Raw genomic sequence first — 14,803 nt, forward strand, 5'->3', positions numbered from 1 at the left:
CCTAGTGAAGGGGTAGACAGGAAAATATTAGGGATCAGGAGGACATGTACAGTACAGGGAGAGTCTGTGCTGGGTCCCAGGTTGGGTGAGGGAGACTGTGCTGGGGGATCGGGACTGGCTTTCTAGTGGAGGAGGTTGTAGGAAGCCTCCAGGTGGCTGAGACCGATGAGGAAAAGGGAGGAATGCCTGGCCCAGGACACGCATGGGCAAAGTGATGTGGGGTAGCGTGGTGCCTTGGGCGCCTGGAAGTGGCGTGGCATGGCCGGAGCATAAAGCAGGGCCGTGGCGGGTGAGAGTTAAGGCTTGAAGTAAGCCTGGAATCCCAGGCTAAGGAGCTTGAGCTGAACCTTGGAGACATGAGGGGAGTTGATGTTCTGTTAACAGGAGTGGCTGGATCCAGTCTATGATTTAAAAATATCCTTTGATGCTGGAAGGAGGTGGATTGGGTAGCAAGGCTAGAGGGAGGGAGACCAGTTCCACAGTCTGGAGAAGAAATGGGAAGGGGGCATCTAGGCCTTGGTGGGGGCTGCCTTCCTGGCCCAGAAGGTGCTGAGGCTCTGCACGGCGCAGAGGGTTGGGTGTCCTAACCCCTGTGCCAGAGGAGGCGGCCTGGCTCACAGGTTGGTGGGCGCCGTGTTGCAGGTGGACACGCACATCCACGCGGCTGCCTGCATGAATCAGAAGCACTTGCTGCGCTTCATCAAGCACACGTACCAGACGGAGCCCGACAGAATCGTGGCCGAGAAGCAGGGCCAGAAGATCACCCTGCGGCAGGTGTTCGACAGCCTGCACATGGACCCTTACGACCTGACTGTGGATTCGCTGGACGTCCACGCGGTGAGCGAGCCTCCGCCTGCTGCCTCGGGCAGCCCCGGCTGGGCACTCAGCTCCCGGGGAAGAAGCCACGGTTGTGCTGGGGGAGAGGCTGACTGTACGCAGTTCCTTCTCTTCTAACCATGGAGACTGTGAGAGATCGTTCGGTCTCAGAATAACAGAGCTGGGAGCAGCCCTGGGACAGGGGAGAAGAGGATGAGACTTGGGGTCAGGCAGGTCCCAGTTCTCATTCCACTTCAGTCACTTAGGATTTGAGCGCCCCTAAGCAATTCACTTAAGCTTTTATTTCCTTGCTTATAAAATGGTAAATGCCACATGCCTATTGACATTTCAAAGCTATTAAAATACTAAATGATGGTGCAGCTACTGTAGAAAACAGTATGGTGTTTCCTTGAAAAGTTAAATATAGAATTACCTCACCATCCAGCAATTCCACTCCTAGGCATGTACCCAAAATAACTGACAGCAGAGACTAAAACATCAGTGCTTATAGCAGCATATTCACAATGCCCCAAAGGTAGAAGCAACCCAAGGACCTGTCAGTAGATGAATGAAAAAACAAAATGTGGTATTAAAAAGGAATAAAGTACTGATGTCTGCCACAATATGGATGATCCTTGAAAACATTATGCCAAGTCAAAGGACAAGTAGAGTATGACTGCACTTGTATGAGGCACCCAGGGCAGGCAAGTTCATTGAGACAGAAGGGAGAGGAGAGGTTGCCAGGGGCTGGGGAAGGGAGAATGGGAGTTGGTGTTTAGTAGGTCCAGAGCTCCAGTTCAGCAGGATGAAGGGAGTCCTGGAGCTGGAGGGTGGTGATGGTGCACAACAGTATGAATGTATTTAATACCACTGAACTGTACACTTAAAAGTGATCTGTGATGGTAAATTTTGTGTTATGTATATTTTACCACAATAAAAAACTGTGTTGCATAAACAAACACAACATTGAAGGAAATAAGGTAGAGAAGGTGCCTTATGAAGTCTAAGCAGTAGTAGGACACACTTTTTAAAAAAATATGTTTTTTATTGATTTCAGAGAGAGAAAGGGAGAGGGAGAGAAACATCAATGATGAGAGAAGCATTGATTGGCTGCCTCCTGCACGCCCCCTACTGGGGATCAAGGCCACAGCCTGGGCATGTGCCCTGACCGGGAATCAAACCATGACCTCCTGGTTCATGGGTCGATGCTCAGCCGCTGAGCCACACCAGCTGGGCAGGACACACTTTGTTGATTGTTCAGTAGCTTACAATCCTCTGTTCACTCAGCCAGCCATGTTTTTAGCCCTAGTAGCTTAGAGCACAAGGCCCCCTGGCCCTCCTTCACAAAGGGCCTCACAAAAGGACCCCAAGGCTGACTGAGCGAGGGTACATGGTCCCGGCCCCAGGACATTCCAAGTTTTTATGCAAGAATTGACAGAGAAGGCCTCTTTTGGTGTGGCCCTGTGTAAGACCACCTGGCAAAGGCCTGGAGATGGGAATGTGTGTGGTGTCTGCAGAACGATGCTGCGAATCTGGCTGGTGGTCTGTCTCTCTCTAGGGCCGGCAGACGTTCCACCGATTTGACAAGTTCAACTCTAAATACAATCCTGTGGGGGCCAGTGAGCTGCGCGACCTGTATTTGAAAACTGAGAACTACCTGGGAGGAGAGTACTTTGCTCGGATGGTCAAGGTGAGTGGGCGCTCAGCTTTCCCAAGCCCTCCTCAGACACCTGCCAGCACCTGCCTTCAGCAGTGGGGGCGCTTATGGCCTCTTTGTCTTCTCCTTCCCAAATCCCTGTTCATCCACCATCCAGCTCCAGGGAGGCTGAGGTGCTCAGGGGCCCAGTGCTCTGGCCCTGGCCCCCAGCTCCAGAGCGTGGGCAGGCTGGTGCTGCCTGCGTCCACTGCAGGCAGGGGGAGGGGGCGGGTGTATGCCTCAGGAGCGCTCACAGCGTCCAGCCTTGCTGCCCTGTCTGTTTGCAGCCTGAGCTTGGCTGGGAGCAGCTGAGCTCCATGTGGAGCCGTGTCTGCTGCCTGGCCTGGTTATGCGTGTGATGGTGCAGACCCAAGGCCTTTCTCTCCAGGAAGGAGCCTCTGCTGAGGCGAGTGAGTACTTACTTGGCAGCAAGGTGATGTAGATGAGGCCTCCCCAGCCCGGGAGCAGGTGGCTGAGGGAGCTGCAGGATCCAGCAGCTGGGGTGCTCTTTGCCTGACCTGAGCTCTTCTTGGTGCCAGGAGGTGGCCCGGGAGCTGGAGGAGAGCAAGTACCAGTACTCAGAGCCGCGGCTCTCCATCTACGGCCGCAGTCCCGATGAGTGGCTCAGCCTGGCCCACTGGTTCATCCAGCACAAGGTCTACTCTCCTAACATGCGCTGGATCATCCAGGTGCCTCGAATCTAGTAAGTGAGGCGGCCCGCTGTCTGCCTGTGTCCTGTGGGGCCTGTCCTGCATGGGCTGAGAGTCTGCACTGTTGAGAGGTGGGACCTGTTCCAGTGCCAGCTTAGGCCTCCTCTCAGGGAGTTTCCTATAGGAAGGGGTGGGGGCAGAGATGTCTCCGTGACAGACTCACTCTTTAAGGAACATATGTGTGCAAATGCCTGGTGGGAACTGCTGCCTGCCTTCTTCTCGCTGCAGGATGCCGATGTCCTGTTGGGTGGGCATCAGGGTGTGAGAGAGCTGGTGGTGACCCACATTGCTGGCCCTCCCCTGGATCTGACTCAGAGAACACCACTGTCCTCTCTCCAGTTGTCTGGCTGATGTTGGGGGTTCGTGGTCCCTGGACGGGCTGGGGCCTGTGGTTTAGGGGAACTGAGCTGAGTGGCAGAGAGTTTGGATCACTGGGGAATAGGAGGACTCATCTTCTTGGTCAGCCTCAATCCCCCCACCCTCTCCCAGTGTGGCCTCTGGCTTGAGAAAGCTCTCTGAGGGGCTTGGGTGGGTGCTCAGTTTGCCAGCCAATGCCCAGTAGTGCAGACGTCTCCGAGAGGTGGAGAGGAGAGGAAGGACTCGTGTTCAAGCCACATCTCTGAATCTACTCTGGGTGTTTAAATGGGGACACGAGCTGCCTGAGGAAGTGACTGAGGTTGATCTCGGGCCAAGGGGGCTGTTGGGTCCACTTTAATCATTGTCTTCACTTTCCCCAGTGACATATTTAGGTCAAAGAGGCTGCTGCCAAGCTTTGGGAAGATGCTGGAGAACATCTTCCTGCCCCTTTTCGAGGCGACAATCAACCCCCAAGATCACCGAGAGCTTCATCTCTTCCTCAAATATGTAAGTGTGGGTGTTGCCCCAGGGGATGTGCTCAGAGGTGGAGAGAGGAGAGGGTGCCCCGCGGGTCGATCAGGCTTCCATTCTCAGATCTGTCACTCCTGTGCCACAGGCATGGGGTTGGCAGTCCCAGAGGCTCAATTTCTAAAATAACAGCCTCTCCTCAGGGGCAGCTCTGGCCTGGGGATGGGGTGCTGGGGCAGGCAGCAGGGAGGAAGCAGAGTCAGTGCCTGTCCAGGTGGGGCTGGAAAGACTGGGTCCTGCCCTAGCAGCACTAAGCAGCAGCCTCCAGCTTTAGAAATGCAGACACCTCAGCTCTCCTGCTTTTGCCTAGAAAGATGGGCCTCACACCTCAAGTACACAAGCCCCACACAATATATTTATCTTCCATGTCTGGTTAGTTATGGGAGAGGAAAGAAGGGACATAGGAGAGACCTAACCAGAAAGGGCATAGGGGGGCAGGAGCTGGTTGCTTGCTCTGTGTGCCTGGCATAGAGGTAGCTGGCAACAGTGAGGAGCAAGTTCAGTATCTGGTGGAGGTTATGGGGTTCATTTCTGACGAGGGGGCAGGGGTGATTGTAGAGGGCTGGGGTCATGGGGGAGGGGGATTAAGTTTGTGTATGTGTGTGTATGTGGTGGGGGGCTACCAGGCAAGGGTTTGAACAAGCTGAGGGACATTGTTGAATCTATTTTAGACAAACACCATCCTGGCTGCTGTGTGGTGAGTGGCCTGGAACAGAAGGTGGCTGGAGGTGGCAGACAGAGGATGGGGGCTTGAACTAGCCGTAATGACTCCATTGTTGCTGGCTCCCCGCTCCAGTGGTCCAAACCCTGACATGATCATGCTTGAGCCTCATGGTTGCCCTACTTTGCACCATGGCTGGTGTTCCTAATAAGCAGCATTGTGTGCTAGCTGTGTGTTAGACGCTGTGTTAGGTGTTCTCCAGGGACTGTCCCATTTAATCCTCACACTAGCCCTGTGAAGCTACCAGCTCCAATTTATACATGAGGAGATAAAAACTAAAAAGTGGCAGAACTGGAATTCATATCCAGGTGCCTGACTCCTGAGCAGGCGTCATTCTCCCCATAGCACACTGCCTCCTAAATTGAGAAGAGCGTGGCGTAGGCAGGAGGTAGGCCAGGACTCCGGCAGTGTGTGGGCAGGGGTGTGGGCTGATGGGACCTGGGCAGCGCCTGAAGGTGAGCTAGAGGGAAAAGTCCAGGGGCATCTTGGTGCCTGGTGTCTTGGGGGCGGTTGGTACGCCGTTCCGGGACCATTGTTGACAGTGTGGGAAGAGCAGACTTGAGGAGGAGAGGAAGAGTTACGGTTTGGACATATCTTGTGCTTGAGGCCCATGGGAGGTCCAGTTCAAGGCCTCGCATTGGTTGGGTACAGAGCTCAGTAGAGGGGCTGACGTTACCCCAAGCTCTGAGAGTCCTGGTGAAGCTGGAGCCGGTGAGCACAAAGCAGAACTGAGGTCCTTCCTGGTCCCCACACCTGTCCAGGCCACGCTGAGAGTTATGGTGGGGACCCTGTCCTTCCTTTGACATATATGGTTCTGACAGGGAAGATTCTGCCAAGACCCTCAGGTCCCTTGCTCCCTTGGGAGAGGCTGGCAGACCTAGCTGGGCCGGTTGTGGAGTGAAGTGAGCAGTCTCTCAGTGCCCCCTAGAGCAGTGCTGTGGCTGAGCGCAAGGAGAGCACATTAGTGAGACTGCCCCAGGTACTGGCCGAGAGGCTGTGTCCTCATAGGTGCGTGTTGTGGTCAGGGCCTCACCTCTGGGAGCAGGTGACTAGGAAGCCTGTGCTTAGGGTGGGGCCCCCCAGGGGTATAGTTTGGGCCCCAGCTGAGGTGAAACTGGAAGGACAGGAGTCTTCTGAGCTTCTCTGACCTGGCTCAGAGGCAGTTCCTGGGAAAGCGTTGGTGAGTAGAGCTACCTCCTCCCAGAACCATGGCTCAGCCCTCCAAGGGGCTGTATTGGATCGGGCCCCCCGTGGCCTGTTTGTGAAGCATCCAGGCTGTTTTTTGTGGCTACACCTGGGTCATGCCCTTGGGTGTTCTCCACCTACAGCCCCAGAGTCCAGATACTGAGCCCATTTAGGCTCGGAGCCTGGTGGTCTGCCGTGGGCAAGCTGCTTAAGCACTTTGGCTCAGTTTGCTCACAGCCAAGCCCTACTTCATGGGGTCACTGAGTATTAAATCAGCTGACGTGTGGTAAGTGCTTCGAGCAGGGCTGATGCATAGTGTGTGCATGGGACGTGCCTGTCCCCTTTCCCCTCAAAGCTGGTGTCGCTGCTGCTGGTGGTAGTGGCTGCTGGCTACCCTGGCCCCGTGGAGCGATGGGCGGTGTAGGTATGGCTGCCTCACTGTCCACCTGGCCCCAGTGTCCCCTCACCATTGCCACCACCCACGGGCTTAGCACTCTCCAGCCTGGCCCTCTGGGTACCTTTGGAAGCCCTGGAGGAAAGATGGTGGCGTTGTGCCCACTTCCCACCCCTGAGGCACTGTGCCTCAGGCTGGCCCTGGGATCCCCAGCTGAGGTGGGAACCCTAGAGGCCTGGACTGCAAGGTCTCTGGCAGCTCATCTGCCTTGGCTTGATGTGGGACCCCTCATCCCGCCAGGTGACAGGGTTCGACAGTGTTGACGATGAATCCAAGCACAGCGACCACATGTTCTCGGACAAGAGTCCCAACCCGGACATCTGGACCAGTGAGCAGAACCCACCCTACAGCTACTACCTGTATTACATGTATGCCAACATCATGGTGCTCAACAACCTCCGCAGGTGGGTGAGCTGGCCCTGCACCCACAGACACGGGCCCTCACACCTCAAACCCAGGGACATGTCTCGGCCTCCTGCACAGGGCCACCTACACATGTAGTCATGCCCACCACCACACACACAATCGATCATACATACCACAAAGCCAACCCCATGCCTGTACACACACATTCACATGCACGCCCACTAACACCTACACGTGTACCCCATCCCTGATACGATACAGACATAGGATGTGCCAAAACACATGCATATTCACTTGCCATACACCTAGTGTTCACACAGGCAGTCATTCATGCAACAGATTATTGCACCTGCTATGTGACAGACATTGTCCTAGGCACTGGGCACACTGTAGGGAAAAAAGCAGACTAAGCCCATCCCCTCATGGAGCTTATGTCCACTGGTCTTACATGCACAGGCTTCCACCAGGGCTCACGCACAGATGAGGCACACGTGGCGGGAGTAGGGTGCCCAGCGCATAGGACACTGAGCCATCCATTCCTTTCTGCAAGTCTAGCACCCCTCCCGCCCCTGCTGGGCCACGGGGCCTCACTAGCTCAGCTAAGTCAGCGCTAGTTTGTGGGGGTGGAGGTTCTGAACGGGACTCTGATGGAAAGAACATGGCCTGGTGTTGGGTGGGGGCCGTCTGGGCTGAGCTTTTAGACATGGGGCTCTAGCTCTAGCTCTGTTGCTAACCTGCTCAGTGGCTTCTGATGTCTCACTGTGGGTTCTCTGGGTTTGTCTGTTTGTGTAACAGTGAAGTTGGACTCAATGATTTCTCATGGCTTTTCCTGCTCTGAAGGTCTATAAAGCTGGTTTACAGGCCTGGTGAAGAGGGGAGGGGAGGAGTGAATGGAGGACAGGGCAGGATCTCTTTCTGCCACTAGGCCCCCTCTCTGCTCCCCAGGGATGGCATCTCTTGGCTCTGAGGCATCTGGGCCTGGCCTCTGCATTTTGGGTCAGTTTCCAGGGTGCCCAGAGTCAGCTGTGCTCACCCTGCCGTGGGTGACTGTCTTCCCTGCAGCAGGCCCTGAGTTAGGGGTGCACGCCCCAGCCTATGGGGTCCTGGGCAGTGTGGACCAGGGGCCCTCACTGACCTGGAGCCTGCCTCACTTGTTCTGCAGGGAACGAGGTCTGAGCACATTCCTGTTCCGGCCTCACTGTGGTGAGGCTGGGTCCATCACCCACCTGGTGTCTGCTTTCCTGACCGCCGACAACATTTCCCATGGGCTGCTCCTCAAGAAGGTAACCGAGACATTCACAGACAACTGCCCTTCAGCGACAGTCCTGCCCTGGGCTCCCCTGGGGGGAAATGGGATCTCCTGGGCTCCTGTTTGCCCCCCGAGAGCCTCTAGCCAGTGATGCTAAAAGGCCCAGGGCTTTTACCGGGCTGGGCTGGGCTGTCTGTAGTCATCTTGGTTTCATATTTAATTATGAAAGTAATATTATAAATATAACACAATTTGGATTTCCAAAAAATGGAGAAATGGAAAAAAACCCCATATTGCTTTAGTTTTAATAGAAACAGCCATTTGTAGTGTTTTGGTTTTTTCAATTCCATTTTTTTCCAGAGCATATTTCTAAATGCTCGTTATAATAATGAACACAGATTTTTGGTTCCTCTTTGTCCCTTAACTTTAACAAGCAGTTTTCTGTGCTGCAACGTAACATGTATGCTCCTCGTTCCGAAGGCTGTTGGAAGGATGGCCTGCCGTATGGTTGGTCTGTAATTGATTCAACCAATCTCTAGTTGCTGGACAGAGTCCCAGCTTTTCGCTGGTGTAAATGCTCCCACGAACGCTGTGCATTTGGTCTGCTCCATCGCTTGAATTGCTCCCCTAGGGACGGTGTTTGCTCACCCTGCTCCCCTGCCCTGGTCCTGGGAGGTCTAACCACCTGTCACGTTTCCGTGTGGGGTGGGTGCCACATCAAAGGAACCACTCTGGCCCAGTCAGGTCTGCCCCTTCCCACCTCCGAGAAGCTGCAGTGTTTATAGTCTCAGCCTGAATGTTTGCAGTCAAAGCAGCAAAACCACCAAGCGGGGCTTCTTCTGGACCGACCACTTAGGGTCAGCGCCTTGGGGAGGGGAGCGGAGTGTGTAGGTTGGGTCAGCTGGGCATGCAGCCTCCCTTCCTGCCCTGAGCTGTGCCTCCACCTTGGAGGCAAGAGGGAGCCCTTCCAACACTGGGCAGGAGAGCAGTCCCGGGGAGAGGTGGGCATGTGACGTAGGAAGGAGGTGAATGTAGAGGTCAGGGGAAGGGGGGGGTGTTCTGGCTTTGGGGAACTCGGGCTTGGCTGGGGACTGGCAGACACTGCCCAGACCCCTGGCTTCCACTGATAATGCTTCTCTCCTCCTTCCTCCTCTCCACCCTCTCCCCTCCCTCCCCTCTCTGGCCCTCGTCACCTGAGTTTGGTGGTTCTTTTGCAGAGTCCGGTGTTGCAGTATCTCTATTACCTGGCTCAGATCCCCATTGCGATGTCTCCTCTTAGCAACAATAGTCTGTTCCTCGAATATTCCAAGAACCCTCTGAGGGAATTCCTGCACAAGGGACTGCATGTTTCCCTCTCCACTGATGACCCCATGCAGTTCCACTACACGAAGGTGAGGACCTTAGGGGGAGGGGAGGGCTTCAGGTGCCCCCAGCGGGGCCCAGTCCTGGCCTGTCCTCCCACTGCAGGCACCTGAGTGCACGGCTCAGGTCTGCTTCAAGGGTGAGGTTGGTGGCCCCGTGAAGACAGCAGATAAACTCCTGGTGAGGGAAGTGTTCCTTCCAGGAGCCCTCTTTTGGGGTCCTTGAATCTTTTTTTTTTTTTTTAATTATTGATTTTAGAGAGAGGAAAGGAGAGGGAGAGACAGAGAGAGAAACATCAACGATGAGAGTCACTGATCGAGCCTGCAACCCGGGCATGTGCCCTGACCGGGAATCGAACCCCGATCGCCTGGATCCTAGGTCGATGCTCAACCCCTGAGCCCCGCCCCGCCGGGCTGGGGTCCTTGAGTCTTTGAAGGCACAATTTCATTTCCTAGCCTTTCCCTATTTCCCTTTCTTTGAATTTACTAGCTCTTGATGTCTGTCTCATTCCTTTTCATGTGTAAAATAGGGCTAAAGTTGCCTCATACGGACCTGTCCTGTATGGTGAGGATTCACTAGGATGAACCAGCGTCTAATACAGTGTCTGCATATAGCCTGTATTCAAAATGTTAGCTACCGTTTTTGTTAGTACTGTTATTATTAACACTATTATTACTACACTTTGGCCCTCTGGGGAAAGGGAAGAGGAAGGGAAAGGCGATGTGCATGGGGACCAGCCGTTAGTGTGCCAAGCACGTTTTGATGGTATTGATGAGACAGCCACTGATTAGTAAAAACAGTAGTCCCAGAGTCCTCTAGGACACGTTCTCCAAGCTTTTGGTCTTAGGACCCTGTTATACTCTCCAGAATCGAGGCCCTCAGAGAGCATGAGTTTTACAGTTTTGCAAATCTGTTTAATGTCTGGTTTAATAGAAGACAGCTGGAGTCTCATATCTGCATTCAGTCTGTTGTGATAAATTGTTTCTATCAAAGTACATGAAGAAAACCTTGTTTCACAAAGGTAGGTAGTTGGAAGAAGTAGAACTTTTAAAAGGCCTTGGGGACCCCCATGGGTTTTGGGACCACATTTTAAGAACCATGGCTCTAGGATACAGAGGCACTGGGGTAATGGAAGGCCTTGTGATTAGTCAGACATTTCACATCCCACAAGCTAAAGTGAAAGCACAGCCCAAACCCAAATCCTTTGGGGATTACACGTCTCACTACTAATATTGATCATTTCTCACTCTTATTTAGGTTCCATCTCTGCTCTTAGTGCTTTACTCAGATTAACTTTGATTTTTGGACAATCTTAAGAAAATGGTCTGTTAAACACATCACAAAGCTATAGAGCAGGTACTAAAGGTTTGCCTGATCCAGGAGACGGTCCCAGGAGAATAGGCTGGTGTCCTCAGGACCAGCACAGGGCTTCAAACATGTGCTGTTAACAAATACGTATGTAGGTGTTCTTTGATATATGTCTCCTTGGTAACCTGAGATTTCACACCAAAAAAATCTTAGGAGTTTCTCATTTAAGGGGGAAGATGTTTGATTATCCAGGGGCCAGTCATTAAAGAAAAAAATTAAATCTGCAACATCTCATGTTTCTAGCTTTGAAAATCTGTGAGGTACTAAAATGGATATTCTACCATCTAATGCATTGACTTCTGGGGGGATCTAGGAAGCACTGATGGAAGAATATGCAATTGCAGCTCAGGTGTGGAAGCTGAGCACGTGTGACCTGTGTGAAATCGCCAGGAACAGCGTGCTGCAGAGTGGCCTCTCGCATCAGGTACGGTGTGACGGCAAGCTGACCCTCCCGCCTTGCAACACGGGTACAGCGAGTGCCTGTCGACCCGGTACTTTCTGGGCTCCGGGATCAGTGATGAAGGGACAAGCAGGGGGCCTGCCACGCTGAAACTCACGCTCTAGGGGAGAATCCTGGGGGGACTTCTGAGTTTTCCCAGCTGCTGTCACCTTTTCCAGACCTCCGTTCCAGTGTCCTCCTCAGGGGCCTCCCCCGACCATCTACAGCAGGCACACTTGCCATCATTCTCCATCCCTTTAACCTGCTTCCCTTCATAGTATTACTGATGTTGCACTACCTAGTTATGTGGTTTCCTGCCTTTCCTTCTAGAATGTATGTTCCATCAGGGAGGACTGTCTCGTTCAGCATTCTATCCCTAGGGCCTAGAATAGCCCTGGCATATATTAGGCCCTCAACATTTCTTGAATAGATGAATAGTACCTAGACTGAACAGATGACTCCAGGGATGGGACCTGGACATCAGGAAGTTGTTTTTACAGCTTCCTAGGTGATTCTGATGTGCAGGGCTGAGAACCATTGCTCTAGATGGTGCCTTGGGTCCCGGGGTGCCTCCTTTGGATGTTGTCGCTGGTACAGGGAGAGGGCTGCGTGGGTGCTGCTCCCATCGGTGCTGATGCAGAGGAGTTGAAGGCTGCAGGTTCAATCTGTGCACTTGGTTCCTTGGACTGGCTGTCCCCAGACACCTGTCTGCCTGCCCTTGTCAGCTCTCAGGAGGGGCTTCTTGGTCTTCACCTTGCCTTTTCCCTCACCGGCAGTAACCTTTCCTTTCTGATCAAGGAAGGCACAGCCAGAAATGAAGGGCATGAATGTAGTTGTCAGGGTGACATCCCTGAGGACACGGAGGTCAGGAGGAAACTAAGAACCCTGTGGGGAAAGACGTCCTGTCCTGATGGAGCACCTGCTTCAGGGACACGTTGGATTTGGTGTCGCCAAATGCCAGAGCCACTGTGTGGATACAGAAAGCGAGTCTAAGGTGTATTGTTTGATTTGTATTTTCTCTTGGTGCACAGGAAAAGCAAAAGTTTCTGGGACAAAATTATTATAAAGAAGGACCTGAAGGAAATGATATTCGGAAGACAAATGTTGCTCAGATCCGGATGGCGTTCCGATACGAGACCTTATGCAACGAGCTCAGCTTCCTGTCTGATGCCATGAAATCAGAACAGATCACAGCCCTGACCAAGTAGGTCTAGCACTGGACATGGATTTTAACTTCCTGGTTTAATTTCAAGTTGCTGTGGTTAACAGTGCTCAAGATACCACACTAGGACTTTCTTCCAGGGAGAAGAGGTCTCTGAAGAACTTTCAGACCTAGTGATTTTGGTCACACTGTTTACTTTAAGATCTAACGTGCCCACGTGCTAGTATTTCTGAGTAATAGATGGTGGCTGCTCCTTGGGGACCTGGGAGCTGGACACTTGTCTGTGCTCATTCCTGATTTTCCAAATATTTCTCTTGAAACCGCTAGTGCTTGCATTGTTGGGGCCAGGGTCTTCCATGGTCCAAGTGCCTGTCGACACGGGGTCCCTGTGCTTTCCTGCCACAGCCCGCTATCGGCCCTGCAGACCAGTTGGTAGTTGTTCATTTCAGCCTCTGGCTGGCTAGCTGCCTTAAACAAAATCCATTTCAAAGCTCCCTTTCATAAAGGAGCTACTTTGAGAGAATTAAAATAGACAACTTCCTTCCTTGTGTTTTTAATGAATTTCTTAAACTGTTTTATTTAGCCCTCCACCCTCCTTTCTACTTAGGAAGCCAAATGTGCACCTTGAAACGGTCACTCCTATCTTGGTTTCTTCATCTGAAAAGTGCGGGTTTGGACTAGCTGAGGTTTTCAAATGAGGTCTTGAACCCCTCTCCCAACTTCAGGGTGGGAGGGCAGGGGGAGTGAGGTTCTGGGTGCTGCCTTAGCTTCTTCATTGGGACTTTTACAAATTTTCACTTAACTAAGGACTTTGAAAGGCACTGGAATAGATGATCTCTTTTCCTTTTCTGTAATACTCTATGACTGTAGCCCAATTATCATTTTACTTATGAAGAATTAGGGCCAGAGAAGTGAGATTTACCTTAAGGTCATACAGCTAATAAGTAAAGGTAGGTTTCCCTCCTCCTAATCCAGTCCTTTCTCCGCTGTTCCATGAGGCCTCACAAATGTTCTATCATTGTAACCAGGTGCACTTCTTTTTAAAGGCAAAATTTCTCCCTTACCTAATACACAGACCTTTTCAGAAGATTTATAAGTGGTCCCAGGGGCCAGGTGGAAAATATTTTTTAAGACTGAATTTAAGCTTTACCAATGTACTCATCTGTGTTACTAGTGCCTGGTACATAGTAGGTGCTCAATAAGTGTATGTTGAATAAATGAATTTCTCTTTTGGAAACTTTTTAAGGATGTGTGCTCCTAGTACACAATAAGCTGCTTAAGGACCTTGTCTATTTCTGTGGGCAAATGCAGACTATGGGAAGTCCTTCGAATCATTATAGGGTTGGAAGAACCCTATTTTTGCCTATGAAATGCTTATTTGACTTTAGATTTTCTTGTCCTGTGACTTTATTTTTTAATGCTCGTCCCCCTCCACTGGTCAGCTTAGCATATGGAATAAATGTAGTATTGTTGTTTTTTGTTTTTTACTAGGCAAATAGATATGCTATCTTACAGCTAATTAAGAAATTGAATGAAAACCCAGCATTTATCTTAGGCATTATTTTTGAAAAGCCCCCATTTGTATACATTTGCCCTAACATTGCAAACATTGTACAGTTTTTCATTGTCATTTTATCTGTATCAAGCATTTGTTTTTAATTATTAAATAAAGTTTGTTGGGACTATGGCTCAATAATTTAAAACTATTTTGAGTTAAGTTTTTTTACTGTAATAAAAGAATGGGTGTCAGGAAAAGCTATCAATAACTACTAATTTATTTTTAACTAAGATTCAAACATGGATGACATGTACTGGGAAACTAAAAATTCCAAACTGAAGCTCACTAGACCCGAAGGTGAATCTTCGCTGTCTTTTCTCTAACTTCTGCCACACGTGCTCATTTCCTTTCCCCTGGATATTGCTTTTATCTGTTCAGCCAACACTTACTGCACTTTACTTGTCCTGCAAACTTTCCATACACCTTCCTTCTTCTATAGCACTTTGCACTTTTATTACATCATTGTACCTAATTGGCCTTTGGGGGGTGTATGTGTGTGAATGCTACTTTCTTTCACGTTCACAGTTGGAATCAAAGGTAACTGTATCTTAGCCCATGTTTCTAAGACAGCAGTTTTTGGGGCGTGTTATCCCTTATTCTAAAAGGCTCAACTTCATGTAATGTGCTACTTCAAACTGCACTCCTGGAATGATCCATGTCGTTGCCTTTTGTCTCATGAAAACAAACCGCAGCTCCTGGGTTGGTATTTACCAAGGCCTGTCCTGCCTTTACTTTCTCATCCTGGATTAAAGCAGAGTCGCAAACCAGCCCTCTGGCTTTCTCTTTACTTGTTTCTGAGTGCTGTGTTGGCAAAACAATATTCATCTTTTAC

General features: G+C 51.2%; 1 protein-coding gene across 1 annotated transcript in view; it reads left to right on the forward strand.

Annotated features, from left to right (window-relative positions):
• Positions 1-13,671, forward strand: part of AMPD3 (adenosine monophosphate deaminase 3) — a 35,227-nt gene extending 21,556 nt beyond the window's left edge. Inside the window, exons 6-14 of the mRNA XM_087821728.1 lie at positions 643-837; positions 2,375-2,506; positions 3,052-3,215; positions 3,960-4,086; positions 6,708-6,871; positions 7,996-8,116; positions 9,300-9,473; positions 11,126-11,236; positions 12,283-13,671. Coding sequence (XP_087677854.1) covers positions 643-837; positions 2,375-2,506; positions 3,052-3,215; positions 3,960-4,086; positions 6,708-6,871; positions 7,996-8,116; positions 9,300-9,473; positions 11,126-11,236; positions 12,283-12,459 — 1,365 coding nt within the window. The 3' untranslated portion in view covers positions 12,460-13,671. The remainder of the gene's footprint in view (positions 1-642; positions 838-2,374; positions 2,507-3,051; positions 3,216-3,959; positions 4,087-6,707; positions 6,872-7,995; positions 8,117-9,299; positions 9,474-11,125; positions 11,237-12,282) is intronic.
• Positions 13,672-14,803: the final 1,132 nt, after the last annotated feature.

This window comes from Miniopterus natalensis, chromosome 11 (genome assembly GCF_054644295.1).
Source record: "Miniopterus natalensis isolate mMinNat1 chromosome 11, mMinNat1.hap1, whole genome shotgun sequence".
Taxonomy (NCBI): Eukaryota; Metazoa; Chordata; class Mammalia; order Chiroptera; family Miniopteridae; genus Miniopterus; species Miniopterus natalensis.